The sequence below is a fragment of the Centrocercus urophasianus genome, unplaced genomic scaffold (assembly GCF_019232065.1).
Source record: "Centrocercus urophasianus isolate 14NV4802_14NV808 unplaced genomic scaffold, USGS_Curo_1.0 seq_16, whole genome shotgun sequence".
In the NCBI taxonomy this organism is placed as follows: domain Eukaryota; kingdom Metazoa; phylum Chordata; class Aves; order Galliformes; family Phasianidae; genus Centrocercus; species Centrocercus urophasianus.
The window spans coordinates 20319210-20336506 of NW_024884711.1; the positions used below are offsets into that span (position 1 = coordinate 20319210).

General features: G+C 41.8%; 1 protein-coding gene across 1 annotated transcript in view; it reads left to right on the forward strand.

Moving 5' to 3' along the window:
- The first annotated feature begins 2861 nt into the window (after positions 1 to 2861).
- MEOX2 (mesenchyme homeobox 2) overlaps positions 2862 to 17297 on the forward strand; it is a 52815-nt gene continuing 38379 nt past the window's right edge. Inside the window, exon 1 of the mRNA XM_042817052.1 lies at positions 2862 to 3632. Within this exon, the coding sequence (XP_042672986.1) occupies positions 3125 to 3632 (508 nt within the window). The 5' untranslated portion in view covers positions 2862 to 3124. The remainder of the gene's footprint in view (positions 3633 to 17297) is intronic.

Below are 17297 nucleotides of genomic sequence, written 5' to 3' on the forward strand. Positions count from 1 at the left end.
TTATATGAAAATATAAATGATGTTCCAAACTGCGTTGGCTCCAGATGTTTTTATGAGTTAAACGGTTTACTGTTTTCATATTTAAAACATTCTATTTTTTCACTTGATGTTATAAGCTTTGGGCAAATTTGCTGGCATTGATTTAAATAATGCTTTTGTACCATATGTAGGTCAAATACACATTCTAAAAAGATACAGTATGAACAAGAATCCAACCATTTACATTGAGAGGTAATAGCTGCTTTACACTTTCTTCAGTAATTATTGCACTGAGAAGCTTTGCACTGGAGCTTTCTTTGAAAAAATCACAAATGTTTACAAAGTATGGCATCACGTAACCATAGTTATCCGATAGCTCCGTTCAGAAACTTTCTGGATTGCTCCAGTAAATGTCTGTTTATTTGCCTCATCATGAGTTGCCTGTGTTTGCATTCTCCTTACATCGTTTAAAATGAAAGCACAACGCTTCATTGAGGTTTGCATTTCCAGTTCTTCTGTGCTTCAAAGCGCTGATGGAAGAAGTGCTAAGAACACTTGGTGTGGGACTTGTGTATGTATTGGGGGTCACCAGCGCCAAAGGAAATGCAGCCTCACATATTCACGTCTGGTTATGAAGCTGATGGCAAAGACGTTGCCGTGCCATTATGGCTTTGTTACTGCATTCCTTTTATATTTTTTCTTTTTCTCTTTTATTTCTTCACCTTTTCAAGCCTCTCCTACCTCTCTCTAAAAAGCACGATTTGGCTCCATCTCTTACCTTCTCTTGGAAACCCAATCTTTCTCCCTTCCCCTCTCACCCTCTCGCTTTGCTTCACTTATTCCCCCTTTCTTATCCCGCGCGAGAAATCTTGTGCGGCCATCCCCTAGAATTTAAAAAAAAAAAAAAAAAGGGGAAAAAAAAAAAAAAAAAAAAAAAAGCACTTTCACAGCGCTTTGGGTCCGGGACTTCCCCGGCCCCTTCGCATCCGTGTCGGTGTCAGAGCTCCGGCAGCGGCCGCCCTTGCAGGACGGGTCCCTGCATTCCTTCCCCCCCCCCCCCCCCCCTCACCCCCGGCCCGCACGACGGCGTCTCGCCCCCTCGGCCGGGGCGGGCGGACTGACAGCAGCAGGTTGGAGAGCCGCGGAGCGCAGCGGGGCCGGGCGGCCGCTCCTCGCGCTCACCTGGGGCCGCCCGCGGCGGGGACATGAGATCGGGGCCGGCGGGGCCGGTGGCCCCGTGCTTTGGTGGCACACCCCGTTGCGGGGACAGCGGCATCACCGCGCCCGCGGCCCGGCGGGTTCGCGGAACCAAGAGCGCTTCAGCCACTGCGATTTCTTTGTACTCTTTTTTTTTTTTTTTTTTTTTTTTTTTTTTAATATTAGAGCACATATTGAAACGATAAACACAATGAAAAGCACAAAATATTTCATCAGTGTTGTAACTGTATATTTCCTTTATTCTGAAGAAATATCAAGTTTTGAACAGTGCACAGAGGCAGCGACTTCTGCTTTGGACGCCGCTCTCTTTTTAAAGACCGCATTGTTACAGTTAAATCTAGAGACAATTCTTAAAAAGCATTAGATGACAGAAAAGGGGGGAAAGTCTTACCGTCGAAAGACTGCTGCAGGTTCCAGCTCAGCCTGAAACTGCAGGGAAAAGTGGAGCAGCTGCTGAACAAAAGTTTTAGATTTTTTTTTTTTTTTTTTCAGAAAGTCTGCAAAACTAATTTCCCACAAAATAGGACTCAATTTCCGTTTAAGAAACCAGCTCTTGCAAATCTCATACAATTCCTGATTTTTTCCAATGGCAATTCAAATTCATTTTATCTTTCGCACATGGACCCAAGAGTTTAGACTGAAAAGGGAGTGCTCTGTGCTCTGTGCTTTCTTTTTTTTCTTTTTTTTTTTTTTTTTTTTTTTTCTTTTCACTTTAAGTTTGGTTTGCGGGGAGGAGGAGGAAGGTAGAGCGAGGAGAAAGGGCAAAGGAACTCAGCATTTCAGCAGTGGGCATCGCTTTGAGCAATGACCAATAAGCGCTTTATCCTAGTTTAAACCCACGTACAGCCTTCTTCGGGGCTGCTGCTAATCCCACGACACGCGCAGCCCAGGCTGTCCCTCTCCAGGTTGTCCCACGCTAAAGACTGCGACGCAGCAAGCGAAGAAGTTGAGCAAACTGCGCTTCTGGAGGGGCAGGGGGCAAGAAGCGACTTGTCTGTGTTCGAACACACGTGGCAGCTCGCTGAGCACCGGGTGTTTTATCGCAGACCCACACACATTGGGGTTCTCCTGTCTTTAAGGCCGAGGTGTGCGGGCAGCCTCGCGCAGCCAAGCCAGGCCATGCCCAGGTGCGCTGAGAGCTCAGGTGGGACTGCAGCCCCGCGCCCTCCAGGCGTATTTGATTTCGCCCATGTACTGCACCTCGCTCCTGCGCACACTCCGCGGGGTGTCCTTTATCGCTCTCCCTTCTTTCCAGGATGGGAAAGGGGTGGGGAGGGGTGCGGTGATGGCCCCGTGGGGCCCGGCCGCCCCCCGCCTTGCCCCGTATCCGTTCGGAGGGGGGAGCGCACAGCCCCGGCGGAGCGGCGAACGCGCTCCCCGCGTCGAGGGGGAGGAGAAGCGGCCGTTCCCCGCTGGGCCGCCCCCGGCCACCCCACCCCAACCCAACCCCCCCCCGTCGCCGCCGCCGCCGCCCGGGGCGCGCAGCGCTGCCGCCCGCTGCCGGAGCCGCTCGGCGCGGGGATGGCGCTGGCGTTTTGGAGGGAGTTTGCATGTGGTCAGTGCTGTGCCGCTAAGCCAGCCCCCAGCTCACATTACACACTACTGTATTTATAACCTCTCAGAGCCGTTTCCCCCTTCAAGCAGTTCTCTGGGACCACCTTCTATTGGCTTCAAGCTCTCCCACTTCTTGACATCTGAGCAGCTCTGAGAAAGGCTCATCTAGGTCCGAGTGTTTATGCAGCGGAGACTGGCCGCTAGGGCTAAAGACCTGGATTATTTGAGCTCAGTTGCTTGCTGCAAAGTCTGTCGTTGCCGTTTTGGAAAAAAAAAATCCCAGCCCCGATCTGTTTACAGTGAAAGTTGACAAAGGGTGGTGAAGTTGGATCCTTCCTAAGCTCTCCTGCCTGGAACCTGAGACTTGCATGCCATGGATCACACACTCTTTGGCTGCCTGCGCAGCCCCCATGCCACCGCGCAGAGCTTGCACCCTTTCTCCCAGTCTTCTCTTGCCCTGCATGGAAGATCCGACCACATGTCCTACCCCGATCTGTCTTCTTCTTCCTCTTGCATAATAACGGGATACCCCAATGAGGAGGGCATGTTTGCCAGCCAGCATCATAGGGGGCACCACCATCATCACCACCATCACCACCACCACCACCAGCAACAGCAGCACCAGGCTTTGCAGACGAACTGGCACATCCCTCAGATGTCGTCTCCTCCCGCCGCGGCCAGGCACAGCCTCTGCCTCCAGCCGGACTCAGGAGGACCCCCAGAGCTGGGCAGCAGCCCCCCCGTGCTGTGTTCGAACTCCTCCAGCCTGGGCACTACCACCCCTACGGGGGCAGCGTGTGCGCCGGGGGACTATGGCAGGCAGGCTCTGTCCCCGGTGGAAACGGAGAAGAGGTCCGGCAAGAGGAAAAGCGACAGCTCAGGTAACGACGGCTTTCCCTGAGGGGTGGGAACCCGGGCGGAGGGTACCGGGGAGCTGCGCTGCCGGGTCCCGGCTGTCCCAGCCCGGCCCGGCTCGGCCCGGCTCGGCTGCTTTCGCCGCGGGGCTGCCACGGGGCTGCCATCGGCCGCGTTCTCGGGATGTCCGTCATTAAGGGCAACTTTATTAGGGCCACGGGGGGGAGAAATAAAAAGGAAAAATCCAGCACGTGATAGCGCATGAAGTAGTGAAGGTGGCGGCGGGAGGAAAGTTTCCATCCGAGCGAGAGCTGTTCATAGTTTCGGTGAGGATTTTAGGATCTGGCTCCGCGTCCCCCTCCTCCTTGTCGATCCGCCACCTCTGCCCCAAAGTTGGGGACAGGACGCGCTCGGTGCCCCCGCCCTGCCCGCGGGCTGCGGCATTGCGGCACTGCGAAGGGAGATCGCAGCGTGGGGCTGCTCGGGCCGTTCCGAGCCTTTTGCACCCTGTGTGTAGGATCTGGATATGCGTGCCGCTCAGTCCTCGGGAAGGGGCAAAAGTTGGGGTCCGTCAGCCAAACGGGTGAATGAGAGCTTTAGAAAATTGCTGGTGCCGGGGGCAGAGGGAAGGAAGGAGCTGTCTGACTTTTCACAACACCACAACTCTTGCTTATAGATGAGCAGAAAAACGTACAGATCCGCGGTTATTTTAGAAGGGTGATTTGGGAGCTCTGGGCTCACAAAAGCCGACATAATTTCTGCTTAAACCGGCGGAGCCTAGCAAGGGCAGCTCTGACTAAAGGCATGTGGTGCAGGCGATGCAAAGGTGGCACACGCAAACCAAAGGGCCGTCAGGGATGCAGCGAGGGGGCAGTGGGCACTTGGAAAGGAGGACGCGGTGCTCCGAGAGCTCCAGAGCAGGCGTCGTAAATTGTTTGTTATCAAGGAAGAGAAAGTGAAAGGCTTTTCCACATAGCTGTGGAGTTCCCAATTGAAACCGTGACCTCTTGCAGTCAGAATGTTGTTGGCTCGGTAGAGTAGTGAGCGATTGGAACCATTTAGGAAAATGACCCTGAAGGATACCATCATTACATTAGTAAATTATTTTTATTTGTCATTCAGGATAGGCTTAGTTGAGTTTTATCTTATGTAGCCGGGCTGAAAAGTCTTCCAAGAATGAAAGCTGTACTTTGTCAAACAGCGGTGGTGAATTCCATTGATGCATCTTCCTTGTGCTTTATGAAACAAAAGGATTTGTCAGATTTTTGTGAGGTAGAAGTGCTACAATTTGAGTCCCTGTTACTACTGAAAAATAATTGGATGCCTGTCCTGTTGGTGTAAGGATTTCTTGTATTTGTCAGCGTACTTAAAGCTGAAGCGAAAAAAGGAAATGGGTCCCTTTCACTGTCAGGGAAGTATCTGTATTGCTTTCTGTTTATTTAATTTTGCGATGCAAACCAAAAAAAAAAAAAAAAAAAAAAAACCACTGAGGAATGTCAGAGATTGTATCCTGAAGGGACTGGAGCCTTCCGTTGGATTTAGTGGACACGGGTGGGAGCCTCGAGTTGCGACTGTGCTTACACTGATCGCGCTGTGATCCACACATCACTTTCTGAGACTTTCAAAAGACCAAAGCAGGTAACTGCTGGTTGCCCCCTCCTCTCTCTGAGGAAGAAAGCATTTTGTCCATTCACTCAATGAGGAACTTCTAGAACTGAAAATAGGCACCTTCTGACAGCAGCTGGGTAGCTGCAATGTCTTTGGTCTTTCCTCAGGAAAAGCCAGAATTTTGGACAACCATTTAACCCCACCCCTTTATTAATCCTAAACTCTGATGCTGCTTAATGCCATCCTAACGTATGGCAGAAGGAACTGTTGTTAACTTGCTGCATTTCTATATCTGTAATCCATAATTGCCTCTCATTAAATTAAAAATCACTCCCTTTATTTCTCATCAATCTGCTTTTTTAAACAAATGGCTATGCTTTAAAGCATTTTATCCCCCCCTCCCCAATTTTTGGTGACAGATTCATCACACTTGGAACCACTTCAATAGGCGTTTGTATAAAATCCTTATAGTAAATAACTAAGAAGAGAGACTGTTTAAGTTTCACTGCCAGTATTCTGAGACAATTATTAATGCTCCTGCTTATTTACAGATATATTTCCTGCTCTGAAGCATATCGCATAAAGCCACAGAATGTTCCGTGTTTTCTTGAGCACTGAAGCTGTTTTGTACGTCAGATGTGCATTAACCTTAGGCCACCCCTTCCTTGCACTGCACTGCTTTCATCCCTGCGTTACCAGATCAGTAATGATGATTCATAAAACCGAGTTTATAGATAGTTACAAGAAAGTGAAACGTCAGTGGTACTTGTGTCATTTATCTCCCAAACTAGTAATTGTTGCTTAGCCGTGTAGATACTCCAAAGAAGTATCTTTACCAGAAGCAGTGCCCATTTTTGCTTACTTGTTATAATGGCAGGAGGGTAATTCTTTCAATTAAGAAGGAACTCCAGAAGGCAGGCAAAATATTGGGCAGTGGGCCGTGTGCTTGTTCCTGTGCTTGCTCTTTTTCTCTGAAATTCACATCTTGCAGAGGAATGGAAGGAGAGAGCCACTGTTTGCGCTACGCTTTGTTACACTTTTGTTTGGAAGCAGAAAGCCAGGTGAAATGTGCTTTGATAGTATTTCCATGTAATCTGCCTGATTTAAAGTTCTCTTCTGCCTAACGCAGGTTTTAGAAATACCCTTAGAAGCTATTGACTCGGCTGCTAAAGGACACGGTGACACTGCCAACTGTTCTTGTTATAGAGGTCTGGGAAACACTGCTTGCTTAGCCATCGACTCATGCACAGTACAGTTGTCAGTGTCTCTGTGTTCTGCAGTCACTCTCACTAGCTGAGGACATTCCTTTCAACCTGCATAGGCCCAGCAGTGACTCAGTAGATGTGCAGGCAAGCTGGAGGGATGCCCTCAGGTCTATAGACACAAGATTTCTGCAGTGAGTATTGCCATCTGCAGCCCTCCTAGCTCAGCTCTGCTTATGGTGAGGATGGTGGAGGAAAGTGGCGATAATAAAACTGAGGATAGGTTGCAAGTAAATTCACTTATTTTAAAGCGCACTAACGGTCAGGATTATCTGTGTGCTAATGAGGTGCAGATGAAAACCATGTTGAGTGTATGAAAAACATATTTTTGGAGCTCTTTCTTGCTTTGTGTTGTGAGTTGTTCTGTATGGTATATTTTGATTTATTATTATTATTTTAATTTCTCCCCTTCTCATTAGCTGCTTGTGACTTTTAAGGCCATTTTCTTTCTGTTTTTTTTGTTGAGTAGGTTTTGTTTCTGAGATGATACAGTGCATATCAGATAAAAAATTACTACTGTGATTGTGTCAGTTGGCTTAGTTCAGTCCCAGATTTGTTAAAACTTTGCTCAGGAGAAAAACCTACGTAGAAGTGAAAACTGACTTTACTGAGAAATGCAAAAAGAAAGTGAACGTATCTTAAGAAAACCTAAAATTCAGTACTGAGCTGTAAAGTTTAGGGGAGCGTGAGTCCTACTAAAGAAGCTCTTCTAGGCATTGCTACTGCTCAAACATGGAATTATGATAGATATATAGATATATATGTTAATAGGAAATTCGATTCTAGTGAATGAAAGTTTAACGTAATTAAACACACCTCCAGATATGAGAAGTCTTTTTTTTAAGTATTTTTTATTTTTTTATTCTTAATTTGACGTGGAAAAATGTTTCTATATGGCATAATTTTCCAGTGGAAGGCTAGCAGGTAATAATGTCCATTCACATTTTTACTGCATTTACAATAATGTCATATAGAAACACTACTGTTAAACCTACAAAAACATCTCAGGAATCCAGCGTTTCAGTGGCTGTTCTGCTGGGTTTTGTTCATTGAGAAATCATGCAAAAAGAAAACAGTACTCTTTTCTCCAGTGCCTTAACATCTTTTATAACCTACCTATTCTCAACAAGCATGCAGTAAAAGTAACATCTCCAGAGAATTTATTTTAAACACAACTAAATACCATAAATCATATGCACTTGTTTGAAAGCAGGTCATTTTGATAAATGATTGTAAATACTGTGAAATCATTGGTTTTGAGGACTTCTGATTGGTTTCTGAAACACATCAGTAAGAAAAATGAGCTAAACACTTGTAGTCAAAAAGAACTATGTAACTGATTCATCAATGTGTCTGTGCTTTTCAACATGGTTGTAAACGGAAGCAGGAAAAATATGTAATAAAGCACAGTTTTTCTGAAAAGAGTTAATTTGTTTGGTATCCATTATCAAAGCGTTGCTTACCATTGTACAGGAAAACAACAACAACCAAAAAGACATTGTAGATTTCACAAATGAAGCAAGTTCCAAATGTGGTGGACAATAATAATGATCTTAGGAGAAAAAGGGTAAGACTAATTAATTAGCAAACATCGGGTTATGCTATGGGGTACTTGCTCTATCATTTACCTTACAAAAATTACTGTACATTCACGTTCTTCTCGAGAAATACAATCTTCAAATTTTTAGATCTGTAAACATTTCAAACACTATTTTACTGGTAAATTTGAAAAAAAAAAAACCAACCCTTTTTCCCATTGCCTAAAACTAATTGTGTCAGGACAGCAATAAGTATGTATTTCTGGCTATTTACTTATATTATTCAGTACGATTTACACTTCCCCCACCCATATAAGCATTGAGGTCTCAATGTAGCTGTTCTCTGGAGCACAAATGTTTTTGTGAGAAGGTCTGTTGACTCCAGTGCAACTCTTTAAGCTCTGGAGGTTTTTTAAGCCATTGGAGGTTGACTGTTACTCCGGTCTGAAACTTTTGGCACAGAAATGTAACTTCATGTTATTCTTTTATTATTTGGTATTAAGCACTATCAAGGATCCAGTCTTCAAAGCGAAGTCGCAAGGGGTCTGGATGAGTTAGAAACGTGGTGCTAGAATCAAATTGCAGAAAGAGATATGGACACGTGTGGATTAAAGATCGGAGCAGCCTGGCAGGAGAACTGCAAATTTCAGTAAAACTTACTCAAGAATTGTGACTGTAGTTGTCCTTTATTTTTTAAACTAATGTAGTATGATAGGGAAAAAGCAATGCATTACAATTCTTCCAAATATTGATTGATGAAATACTAGGATAGTTTGAGCATTGCTAATCCTGCTTTATATACATAAGGTGAATTTTAATTTCATTGGTTTTAGCACCCTTGGGCAAAATTTAACCTGACATATTTAGCGTAGCTTCTCTAGTACTTTGCACAGTAAGTGATCAGATTCCGGACTTTTGTTTTTGTTTGCTCTCAGACTTATTGCCTTCTCAGATATGCTGGTTATTTAATAAGTAGTTTTTAATTGAGCCTTTTAATCTGCGTAGAGTTTGCCATTCGTAAATGTTCATTCTCCGGTGATAGGATGACTCGATGTGCTGTACCTTTGAAATTCTCAAGAGTAGGACTGGGTTCTGTGCCTTGAAATTTAAGGGAAGGTGACATTATCTTTGCTGCTGTCTGCTAATAATCTGATATTGCTCATAGTGTTATTGCTTCCAGCAAAGACAATGTTACATCACAGTATAGCGGCCACTGTAGCATGTTTCTTTCAATATTGGAATGAACTTTATCCAACCAGTTTTGCTAGTCTCCAGAAGGGAAGTGAAATAAGTCTGCTTTCATCTACCAGAAAGAGCAAAGTTGAAATCCAGCGATAAAATGCAGTTTTAGTGTAGTTGGGTTCAGTCTTTTTTTTTTTCTTTTTCATGCTATTGTGTGTCCTTGTTCTAATACTCTTAAGAATGCAACTTGAAAGGACGTGAAGGGAAAATCATATTTTTAAAATATAAATACTTGCATATGTCGCTAATAAGGGTCGTAACTAAAATAGTGTGGTGTTAGAGAAGTTTGATAAACAGTGCTCAAGGCTACTTCATTACATCAGAGCACAGCTGGACACCGAACCCAGCCTTAGGATCTGTTTTGAGCCTGTGCCCCACTCATTTATTTTATGCCTGTGTTCCTAGTCCGTACAATGGCAGTGCCAGTACCCTCCTTCCATTTGCAAAATGCTATAAGCTCTTATTAAATGAAAAGCTTTGTATGAGTGTGCGCGTACTTTTTTAGGAGACTTTAAAGACTTCCAGATCTGCATCACCATTTCTCAAGCACTACTGGTGGCAGGGTATGAGCTATGAGCAGCATGGGGCATAGCCACATCACAGAAAATCTTTTGCCCACTACTCAGCAGGCACTGATATCACCTTTGCTTCTGGCTGCATAGGCGCATGCAACAAGAAGTCATTTAGACCTCTAAGCTTTATGCCTGGGGTCTCCGGTGACTTGATGGCTGCTTTTGAATTGGATTTGATGAAAGTTTGAATTCAAAAATAGCCAAATGCGACGGTGGTACATGCGTGTAGTGGACACTTGTATGTATTTGAAGCATTTGAATCACCAAAAAATGTTATTAAAATAAATGATTTATAAACATATGTGTTCAGTGAAATTTCACCTGGAAGAAACTGATGACAGAACTCCCACTGATTTTTGATAGGGCCAGATTTTAAGACGTGTGTTCTTACTGTGAATGTAGCTTAGCTTGGGCAAAGGAGGCAGACCAGATAGCCATGGTTGTGCTTATGCTTTTTGTGATCTGCTGTGCTTCCATGGACAACAAAGAGCGCAGTGAAGGAACATTCATTTGAAGAAGGACTGTTCCCTTGGGTCTTAGAGGTGGAAAAAACGTGTGCTGTCATTATTTAGTAATATATATAAAAAATCTGTATCCTGTGAGATGTTCACCTAGCCCATATCCATTTGAAATGACATTTTAGTAGATCAAAAGTTAAACTTAAATCACAGCAACATTGGTCAGTCTGGAATTAAATATATGTATGGAATATCGCTAACACAGTTACACTGTTATATCTTCACATTCACTGAGTTATGCAAAGTGGAAAAAAATCATTTATATAATGTGTTAAAACAGTAGACAGTTTGGTGCCATTACATGAGGATCTGCTTCTTAAGTGTTCTAATAAACATTGTAAATAGACAATTTAGACCGTCAAAATTCTACTAATGTTAAAACGTGAATATTAAATGTGCAGTATTCATTGTAGATGAGAGAGGATTTCCTTCATTTTGAGATCTTGGACCTACAGGAGACAATAGCATGAGTTTATTTTCCATATAGATTCCTGGATTTTATAGATTCCTGTATTTTACAAATACTTTTAGAGGTAGGTTACTCAACTGGAAGTTATGCATATTACTAAATAGGCGCACAATTTATACATTAAAGGAACAATCAGAAATCACATTTAGTAGTTAGCATTTTGTTGTATAACGATTTATGTAATCATTCAATACTATGCTGTCTGCAGTTACTTGAGCCTCCTGCTAATTACCTAGATAAAACAACAGCTGAACTTTACATTTAAAATTACCTACGCCAGACAAGCCTTGCAGCAGTAGAGCAAAGGGTAATTACAATGCGTGAACAGAAGAAAACATACACAAAAACTTAACATTCTTTTGAAAGAGAAGTTATTTTGTACTTGAACCTATGTTTCCTTTTATCTTTCTTTTCAACAAATGGAAAAAACAAAATAATTGACCAAACAACAGAAGAAACAAGTCTCAAAGGAATGAGGCAAATCTTTCATGTATTATGGAAGAGCATAGTTTTACTAAACCAATAAAATCTAGTGCATTGTGAAACCTTAACTGGAAGCCAAGTAATCTTTCTCTTTCTTTCTCTCTCTTTCTCTTCTCTCTCTCTTTCTCTCTCTCTTTCTCTCTCTCTCTCTCTCTTTCTTTTGCTGCCTTCTTTTTCTCTTTAGTTTTTTCTTTTTTTAATTTCTTCCTTGAACTTGAGAAAAATTGGTTGACTGAGCATTATTTTATAGCAAATGGGATATGAAAAACCAAAACTGAAACAGATTACTGCAAGCTTTTAAAAGAAGTCCTTCTTCCTTTTGCATTCTCTCAGATCTATAATAGCTTAATTTTTTAATTTTTAATTTTTATTTTTTAGTGAGAAAGTTCAAACAAACGCTGCTTTACATAAATTGTGTTAGATGCACTTCAGAGTCCTTTGCCACCATTGTGAGTTTTAATTTGACTGTGATCCTACAGTGATGCCAGTATGTGTAATTTTGGATGTTAGGAGATGAATGGAAACCTGGGTGTGCTGAAATGGAAGTTAACTCCTGACTGGAGCCACGGCTTCATATCAAGCATCAATAGTTGCATTACTTTGATATGAGCACACCTGGAGTTAAGTGGATGTTTATACATTTTGTTGAATTGGGGGCATAAGTAGCTTAAATTTACCAAGTGGAAAAAAGACCCCACAACAGTTTCCTACTTTGGCCCTTCTAAAAATAGATACTAAAAATCTGTTGGACATATGTGAAGCAACAGCGTAGCCTTGAAGGGAATGGAGAGAACTGTGGGGTTTTCTACCTGCCATGGGAAAAGTGGCATATCCTAGAAGTCTGCAAAGTATGGAGAGTATGTGCAGTGACTTCGTTGGAATGGGGGGTTCTGAAACACAAGTGTGGCTCCTTGGGCATGTGGGTGTCTTGGTTGCTCTTCAAGCCTTTCATTTTCTTTGGAAGTGCTACAGACCCCATCCTTTTACTTGTGGACAAAAAAATCCTATTGTTAATTTTTTTTTTTTTTTTTTTTTTTTTTTTTTAAACTATGAACAGAATGATAGAAACAGTGACTAAATAGCTCCTAAAATCACAGAAATATCAGCTGTTTTAATGAAAAGAACTGGAGTCAGATGCTTTAATAAACTGTAAGATGACAGATATTTTGAGGCCTCGGTACACTGAGCTGGTAACAATGATGTGAATGGAAACCCGTGTGGTTGCGGTGATGTCGACTACTCGAAGATGCAGTGTAAATCCTTTTGCTTACAACAGCTGACAGTATTTTCTGTCAGAAGAAAAGAGCAGTCTAAGGCAGAATAAGGCTTGTTCACTCCTTTCAAATTGGTATTTTGTGAAGTACAGTTTAAAATCTAGTACTAGTCTGCAAGGTGATCAGCATGCTCACCTTGTGTGGGATTTAGGAAGAACCAAGAACACTGCAAGCCTTTTGCACTTTGAAATTACTGTGATTCACTTAGAAATGACAGAGTACTGTAAGCTTTTTTTTTTTTTTTTCCCCAATTCTTTTCTTATACTCTTGTTTTGAGAGTACCACAATGACCTCAAGCACCAGCTGTGTGCAAAGCTTTCTGCGTTCCTGAGGACATTGCAACAATGCATACTGACGGCCTCAGCCTCGGCACTCTCCTTGCCCTCTCTTCCCTCCTGCTCTTTTCTTTTTTTTTAACAGATCTGTTTTCTGAATGAGTGTATTCCTGTATGTCTTTTCAGTTTCCATTTATTCTTGCAGAAAGAATGCCTGTTTTATTGCAAAACAAAAAATACCACTCTTTTTCCAGATTTCCATTAGATATTAATCTAAAGTAACTTGAAGAACTGCAGTGATCAGCTAAATACAACTGTACTGTTAGGTAATGTTACTTTGTTAGGCAGTGCAGAATGATCAGCAGAGCAGTCAGATGAAAATAGGAGACCTCATTAGCAGCCGTCCTTGAGGTGACTTGAAACTGTAACATTATCTTTTCTTGTATTATTACTGCTTAAATTTACATTATTTACATGATATTCAGTTATCGCGCCAATAAGGCGAGTATCTGTCTATACTGTTAGTATATCTATTTGTTATCTTTGAAGTAATATATTATTATTAAAAGTAGAAAATGGAACTACTTCAAATTTAAAAAAATAATACAGACAAACACAGGAGAAAAATCTAAAGATTGGGGCAGAAATGTTTTGGATTGGTTTAAATTATGAGGAAAAGAGCAGTCAAACTTCCCTGTAGGTTTGGTTCAGCTTTGTATTTTAATTTTTTCCTCCACTTGTTCTGACCTCCTTGTTTCTTACACTTTATACATTGCTGCAACTTTATGAGGCTAACGTCTTTATTACTTTGATACAGAAATCTAACGGTATTTGAACCCTATAAAGCTATCTTTATTTGACTGGTTCCAAACTGAAATTTAGCCATGTAGAGAAGGCGTCAGTAGAGTTTGCAGTCTGCTGGCATGTGAAATATCAGCAATTTAATGATTTTGTATTTGCAAACATATCAGGAGAGCTTTGCCAGACATGACACCCAAACAAACACTTTTGTTTTTGGATAGAGATTGCGTGTTTCAAGCACAGTAGCTAAATGTGTCCAGGCATTCTGAAGTACGTTTCATGAGCTGTAACTTACAGAACGGCCCAGTCTTTCACAGTTCCCATGAATGCCATTTCCTCCCCTCCCACACAAGTTCCCCAACACTTTACCAGGCTGAGTCCCTTATGATAAATGTATAAATATGCGTAGTGATACTCTAAGCTTAATTTACTGTATGTAGTTATGTTGGAATTAACAGTATAATATTAAAAAACTTAAGCACCGGCATATTGATTGCTTCTAAGTCATTGACTCCATCAGCTCGATGATGTCAGGCTAAGACATGTTTGTAGTTACAAAACACATGGGTAGATACCATAAAAATATTATTTATGGAGACTGTCTTGCTTTGTGTTTTTCAGGCGTGTTTCCACAGCTAATTGGTAGTCTTAATTCACACACACACAGATTAAAGCTGCATCCACGTTTACCTTGAAACATATGGTGACTTGATTATGTAGATGAGTGGAAAGCTTGATGCTACCCGTATAGTGGAGTCTGGCTGTATGTTGTTGCTGGCCTATTAAGTAAAAGGACCTTGTTAACGTAACAGCAGACTTCCTGCAAAAGGCAAAGTTGAGATCCACACTGAACTAGAAATGCAAGAAATGCTCTTAACTGAGGCATTCATGTGAATGTGCATGGAGCCTTGTTTGTTCGTGGTTTATTTGGGGGGACACGGTCCCTGAATACCTCTGCAAGTGCGTTTTTGCAACTTTGGGAAAAGGTGGACTGCATCAGTGCCAAGAAATGCTTGTAGTGTACTGCACAACAAGCAGGAAAAAAGAGGTTTCGCTAGTCTTCCCTTGTACTCTCACTGCCATTACATTTAATGCCTTCTGATCTCCACAAAAGCTGGGAGGTAGCTTTGTGCAAATAAAGCTGGTTTCTTTGTAAAGGAGGACAGCATTTCTTCTCCTTCGAGAGCAAGAATGCACAGATGTAGGAAAAATGCTCACAAACCAGACCTGGGGACCATCACAAAGTACTTTTTTACAGGAGCAAGACAGCACTGTTCTTGATTTCCTCAGTACAGGATGGAACCACATTCTCCTTCTTGTTTTGAGTAGGGTAAGAGCTATGGATAATTTGCGCCTTGAGTTTGATAGTTTTTTTTTGGTTTTTGTTTTTTTAATCCTCTCTTTTTCCTACTTATTTTCAGATTTTTTTTTTTTTTTTGCAAATGACTATTAGACCACTCAGCAGAAATCAAATCCAGTTTTTCTGCCACAGTGGTCTTCTGATTCCTGCTCTGTCCCCACCAAAAATATCCCAAAGTAATCAAATGATCCTACCTTTTATTCATACCCCTCTCAAATTCCTTTCCTAGAATCCTTCTTCTGATACCAGTTTATCCACTTAGAACTAAACTGTTATTTCTCCAAAAACCTTTGCACAACTCCAGTTCAGACAGCGCATCTGTTCTCTTCTCCTGTCCAGGGTTATCTGCTTAAATCTTTTCTTTGTACTGTCCTAAGCATGTTCTTCCCCTGTCTATTCACACTCCTCTCTTTTGCTGGTACAGCTTACATTCATGAAAAAAATGTCCAGAAGTAACATTCTGTCATTATATCCTTGGTCCCCAATCATCTTTTTTTTTTAGTAGGAACATACTTTGATTAACTGAGAGCTAACAACAATAAATAGAAGAGATGCTTCATGTTCTCCCTTTTTTTCTTGAGATTTTAACTTCATAAGGGTGCACAGAGCAGATTCTGTAAATGACTGTAGCAGAAATCAGATGTGACCCAGGGACTGCAATGCCAGTGGTTAATATTTCATGCCAGTGATGTACCCAGTATTAAAAAAAAAAATAAAAAAATCCTTGTATAAGAGGGAGAACTAAACTAACTGGGTGAAAAAGAAAAAGAAAAGAAGGAAAGAGTTTGGCTTCCTTAAAAGGCAATATTTAATTCCAAAATTTTAGGTAATGATTACTTTTGCCAGAAGGAACATGCTTCAAAGTAAAGTCTCATTTTGATGTGGCCTGTAAACTCTTTAAATAGCACTGGCAATTTGTCTTTTCACTCTAGTTTCCTGTAAGAAAAATCCTAGAAGTGGTAAAACAGTAAAACATTTTTATTCAATTTCATTGGTATAATAGACATATATATACGTTTGTTATGTGTGTGCACGCATGTGTGTGTATTGAATCTAAAATAACAGGAAATGAGGACCTGGGATACACCACTGGATTTGATTGGACCAGCACTTGGTTCTGGTGTGCTGCTTTATTCCTAAATGTGTTTCTAAAACAGTTTGGGGAGGTTGGAGGCTCTGTAAGCAGGGAAAGAAAAGAGAAGGTACAAAAATGTTGCTGATAGCTTTTGGATTCTTGGGGTTAGCAATTTTGCTGTTACTTTGAATATCTAGAATTTTTCAGTGTATTATCTGCAAATAGAATGCAAGGTAAAATTACAGAAGATATTAAATCTGAACTCTGGAGGCATAAATTCACATGAGGACCAGATCACAAGATTGGCTGCTTTCCGGCTAATTTCCAGTGAGCATTTACCCATATCACAAATATCACCATAAAGTTTGGCACAACCATTCAGCTCAGTGAAGAGGATTCAGTTCCAGGACTGAAATAGCCAAAAGCACGAAATGCCAGAACTGAGGTGCATTTGCAGTGTAGTATGGAGACAGTTTTACAGCTTCTGTCTCAACTTTTCTTTCCCCTTGCGAGGGATAAAACTCTTTGATTTTTTGTAAGAATTCTATCAAATCTATAGAAGGGGGGGAGGGGGGAGGAATGAGACACCAGCCTTAACATTCGTGACTTTAATGCAATCCTATTAGGCTATTGTGTAGCAACTCACATTTCTGTAGCGCACATCAGAATCTAATAGATGGTATGAAAGTACTTTGAAAAATTGGTAAACAGATACTTGTCTGGTCAAAATTAGAAAAATTTTAAACAAGAAAGTTGCAGACTTTGGAAAGTGATGGAGTCCTGCTCCCTTCCCCCACCACCCATCAGCAAGCTGATGTTTCCAGCAACTTCAAAAACAGAAGACTTCTCTGTAATCCTAAATGTACATAAGGAACAGATTAAAGTCCTGATTTGTGAAAAAATTTGAGCATATGCTTAGGAACCATTGACTTCAGTGGGAGTTAAACATGTCCTCGCACACGCTTCTTGAACTGGAGACTAATAAGGATATTAAAAAGGATCAAGAGGCTGCCCCCCTCCAGGAAATGGTGCAAAACTGTCATAGCTGAAAGCTTTTTTTTGTCATAATCATACTGACTTTCATCACTACTCTCCTCACTTCACTTCCAGCCTCCTTAGAGAGGAGAAAACAACCTTTTTCTCCCCTCTCTTCCCCTCCCTTTGCTTGTGTCTCTCTATACCATACTAAGGTTTCTCTGGTCCAAGAAATAAAG